Genomic DNA, 4,459 nt, shown 5'->3' on the forward strand with positions numbered 1-4,459 from the left:
ATATACATATATATATAAATGTGCAAGTCTGATGATAAACCAAACTGATTATCATGTTTCTCAACTGTGTTCACCAAAAGGTGGAAAACATGGCTGATTTGTGCTACAAAGCAGTGACTTTGAAAAGCAAAGACATCCATCTGTCATGAGTTCAGCAGGATGGCAGATGGCCGACTACCTGTCTCGCTTTGCCAGACCTTCCTCCAAAGTGCTGCGGAGGAGGGTTCACACAACTTTCCTATTCAGAAGTAAAACCTGCTCTGGTTTATCGGCATTTCTTTAAACCAATCACAATTGTCATGGGCGGGGCTAAGCTCCGGACGGAGCCACTGTGCCACTGCTAAATGGTCTCAGGAAGGAACTAGTTCTGGTGGAACATGTACGTTCGGAACATCATGTGGGTCTGGTTTCTCCGGAAATCCAAAGCCAGACCGTCATGGCGGTTTGTTCAGAATCCGATCTCATATTTTACTGAAATAGCTCACGTGTTTCTGAATACATTTTAAGGAGAAGTAGGCTGTGCAGCTGCTGAATCTTCATCTCAGATCAAAGGTCAGTTTGAAAGATTTTCCTCAGATTTTGAGAGACTCGGGTCACGCTCATCCCGCTCCTCGTTTCTGGGTTAGCTTTCCACCAATCAGATTGGTCATTGAGTCCGACTGCCGGCAGTGCCCGCCTTCCGACCAATCGTGTCAGGTCAGCCAAAATGAAGGCCAACGGCCCCCCCGGCCCCTCTGGCAGACGACGGCACGGAACACACCGACCAGACTCGAGTCAGCGACCTCGCCTGACTGTCTGACAGCCGATTATCTGGTTGGTGTGTCAGGGCCAATCAGAGAGCTTCATCTGATCCAGAATGTTGCTGCCAGGGTTGTTGGACCAAACAAAACTGAGCATATAACCCCAGTTATCAGATCTCCTACCCCTGACCCTAGGAACCTGGCAGACCTCTCAGGTCTGCTGGTTCTGGACTACTGGCGGTTCCCAGAGTCATAACTAAAACAAGCCTGAGCTGCCATTAGCTTCACTGTTGCTCAAATATGGATCAAATTACCAGAAGAGCTTAGATTTGAAACAACTAGTACAGTGCCTATTCAAAATGTGCCTGTTCCCTTAACAAATGTAACACTTCAAACAGCCTTAGTGGTTTAATGATTGACGTTAACATTAAAAGTACGGATTTGACTGACGGGGGGGTGAGCAGAGGTCTCAGTGAGGAGGAGCGGCAACTTTTCCCCTAAGTGAAATGCTCTTAGTGAATCTCATCTAGGCTTTTAGTGGGAAGATTAGAAATAACTTTTTTATTGAGTTTCCTCTTAGCAAATTGCTTAGTGACTTTCTCTGAGTGGACCTTTGTGGTGAAGGGTATGGACCCAGGGGAGCCAGGGTTATGGCAGCGCCTTTTTTTCTCTACCTTTAATGTGCGGTCGTTTATTAATACCCAACACCCAATGCTGGGGGTACCCAGGAAACCAAGTGTGAAGTAGATTGAATGGACGGTTCATGAGATATTTCAAACAGACAAACAGACACACACACACACACACACACACATACACACACACACACACACACACAGTTCCCCAATGTATTTCCCGAGTTGATGTCGAGCTCCCACTTGAGATCAAAGGAGATGATGGAGCCCAGGAAGCTGGACTCCAGCCCAGAACAACGGGGTCTGTTGGTCAATTTCTTTAACTGTCTATGGTATTTTGACTGCAGTTTAAACACTAGCTGTCAATATTACATATTGCACCTTTAAATTGTTACATTTTACTAATTTAGTTGCTGGTCCGTGTAATTTTAAGACACAGTAGGTAAACTGAAAAAGTCCCTGTCTAGCTCCAGACCTGTCGGCCCTGTAGGAGACCTGCATGGGTTGCAGGAGGGGGGGTAAGGGTTTTGTGGTGAGACAGAACAAGTGATCAAAAGACTTCATAACCACCGAGGGTCTGTGGTCAGTCAGTTCGGTTATCGTTGATCTTACATTCTGCTTTATGATGACGAGCTGATGGGATTACATTTCATTGGCTTTGTACCTCGTAGGATTTCATGTGACTGTATGAGGTTAGGATGACCTGCCACATCCGTTCAAGTGAAATTTAACAAATGAATTATTAAATGTGGAAATTAAAATTAATCTTCAATGTTATCTGTCTTTAGTTAGGGTCAGTCATTGACCAACTGTTAACTGATTATTCATTAAAAGGTGTAAGTTGGACATGGGAGATATGTTGTCTTACCCCATATAATTACTTTTTCAGTCTATTTCTCACTCTACTCAGTACACACTCTTTTCAGAAAATACACGTAGTCAACAATATAGCTCTATAAATACATCAATTCATTTTTTTATTAAAAATAGAAAGTCCTTACACCTTTAGGTTTGCAAAATCATGCATCCAATTATCACAACATTATTACATATTATTATTATTATTATAACAATGCTACATCTTTAGTGTTGCTGACTGCGGCCCTGGGTGTTGTGGTGCTGATTGTAGATATCCAGAGCCCACTGGGAGGTTCCGCTGTAACAGAACTGTTTTCCTTTGGTTGTCTGGACTCTGCAAAGCATACACACGAGAAACAGGACAAGAGAAATCAACACGCCACTGAAACCAGAATGTGTTGATTAAACTGCAACATAATCCTACACATAGCCAGATGTAAATACCATGGGGACCATAGTGCTAATAATACTTTGGTCACATCAGTGATGATGAGTAGTTCATCAGGACCCACTGAAACTCAGATTATCCACCTTCTTTTGTCTGTGCTTTAAAGGAAGTTATTAATGATAACGGATGCTGTGGCGTTGTGATCATGTCTGGAGGTCATGGTCATCCATCTTTCTATTCATCATGTCCTCACCACTTACAAGACAAAAAAAGGAAGAAGGACGATGCACACACTTACATGAATGCCTTGTTGGGACAGGCGCTGTGGGTCTTGGTTATGGTGGACACACGCTTTAGTGGTATTCTCTGTGTGTAAAAGTTGAAGCAGCACTCTTTAGGAGCCGTGCTGTACTCCACAGCTTGGACTGTGAGGAAGGTAAATGGATTAGATCAGATTAGATTCAACTTTATTGTCATTACACATGTACAGGTACATTGGAACGAAATGCAGTTTGGATCGAGTCAGAACCAACATGAAACTCTGAAGATGAAGACACACAATCACAGATCACTCACGTGTGGCGTTGCAGCAGCAGGCGGAGAGCAGCAGCAGCCCCAGGGTGAAGCAGAGAGTCTTCATCATGCTGTCAGTGAAAAGATGATGATGATGATGATGTTCTTCTTCTTCTTCTCCCTTTGCAGTGATCGACTCCTAGCATTGCGTCCGATGAAGATATATATACCCTGTCCATTGTGGAATCAAAATGATGTCAGCGTTTCCATCCAAACATAATCATAATTCTTCCATGATGAGACATAAGCGTCAGAATTCCCCTACAGATCTTCCACTGAGAGCTGTGTGTAGTTGGGGGACGGATGTCACCAGTGAAGGGAAAGGCCACGGCTCTGTTGTGAAGATTGAAATCATCTCCCCTAACTCAGAAAACCAACAAGTATTCCACACGTTTATCGTATATGTCTCAGTGCATTATTAGTCCATGGAAAGATCATCATGCGCATTAAAGTTCTTTTAGACATTTAGAAGTTTTACACAGAGCAGATAAAGTACAAACAACATAAACCCATTTTTATTCTTACATTTAAGTCACAGGGACATGTTGTTCTAAAGGTTCTCATAAAATTAGCTTAAAGTCATCTTCTGTTTTTATATTTACTGTACGCATTTCACATTTCCAGAAGAATATTGCAACATGACAAACCAACCAAACTGGTCCAAACCATTTCTTAAAGCAGTAAATCAGCATTTTGGGAAATATGCTTCTTTGTTCTATGGTGAGAGTTAGATGATCAACCCACTCACGTATTGATCTTCTCATCTCATAACTAGGAAGCGTGCTTAGCAAAATGTCTAACTAATCCGTCAAAGAACTGCGCTGAACATAACTTTATGTTTTTGATTATCTTTACTATTGCAAATAAAGTACCTTTCACTTATTACTTTTGTGTTAAATGTGATAATCTGTGAAAGCGCATGCCTCTGTACTTTAGTTAAAAGTTGCAGGTTATGTCAATGAGATCTCTGTCTGACTGACTGTGCTTACAAAACACACACAGCATACTGACAAAATATAAAATAAAAATGCTTGGAATAGTTTTTGGCTTTAAAGAAAGATCAAAGTTCAGGGTTTCGTAAGTAGAAATCAGAGGGTTGTGGGATTATAAATAAACGGTAAACTACATCACCAGTTTATCATGAGTCAATTTCCTCCTTCATGCAAATATGTGTGGTGCAGACCCAAGGGATGGAGATAGCATCATGCTCAAAAGATCTTATCACAGCTGGTTTTAGACGTGCACACACACACACACACACACAC

The 4,459-nt window shown here is 42.0% G+C and overlaps 1 protein-coding gene and 1 long non-coding RNA gene across 2 annotated transcripts in view; one reads left to right on the forward strand and one right to left on the reverse strand.

The window, feature by feature from the left end:
- LOC116693512 (uncharacterized) overlaps positions 1-1,297 on the forward strand; it is an 11,200-nt gene extending 9,903 nt beyond the window's left edge. The window contains exons 2-3 of the long non-coding RNA XR_004332948.1: positions 956-963; positions 1,286-1,297. This is a non-coding gene — a long non-coding RNA (uncharacterized LOC116693512). The remainder of the gene's footprint in view (positions 1-955; positions 964-1,285) is intronic.
- Positions 1,298-2,443: 1,146 nt separating this feature from the next.
- Positions 2,444-3,481, reverse strand: LOC116693476 (C-C motif chemokine 4-like). The gene is made up of 3 exons (XM_032522479.1): positions 3,198-3,481; positions 2,920-3,046; positions 2,444-2,567 (listed from the first exon to the last, which is right to left on the reverse strand). The coding sequence occupies exons 1-3, from the start codon at positions 3,262-3,264 to the stop codon at positions 2,459-2,461; spliced, it is 303 nt and encodes a 100-aa protein (XP_032378370.1). The 5' UTR covers positions 3,265-3,481; the 3' UTR covers positions 2,444-2,458.
- Positions 3,482-4,459: the final 978 nt, after the last annotated feature.

The sequence above is a fragment of the Etheostoma spectabile genome, chromosome 8 (assembly GCF_008692095.1).
Source record: "Etheostoma spectabile isolate EspeVRDwgs_2016 chromosome 8, UIUC_Espe_1.0, whole genome shotgun sequence".
NCBI lineage: Eukaryota > Metazoa > Chordata > Actinopteri > Perciformes > Percidae > Etheostoma > Etheostoma spectabile.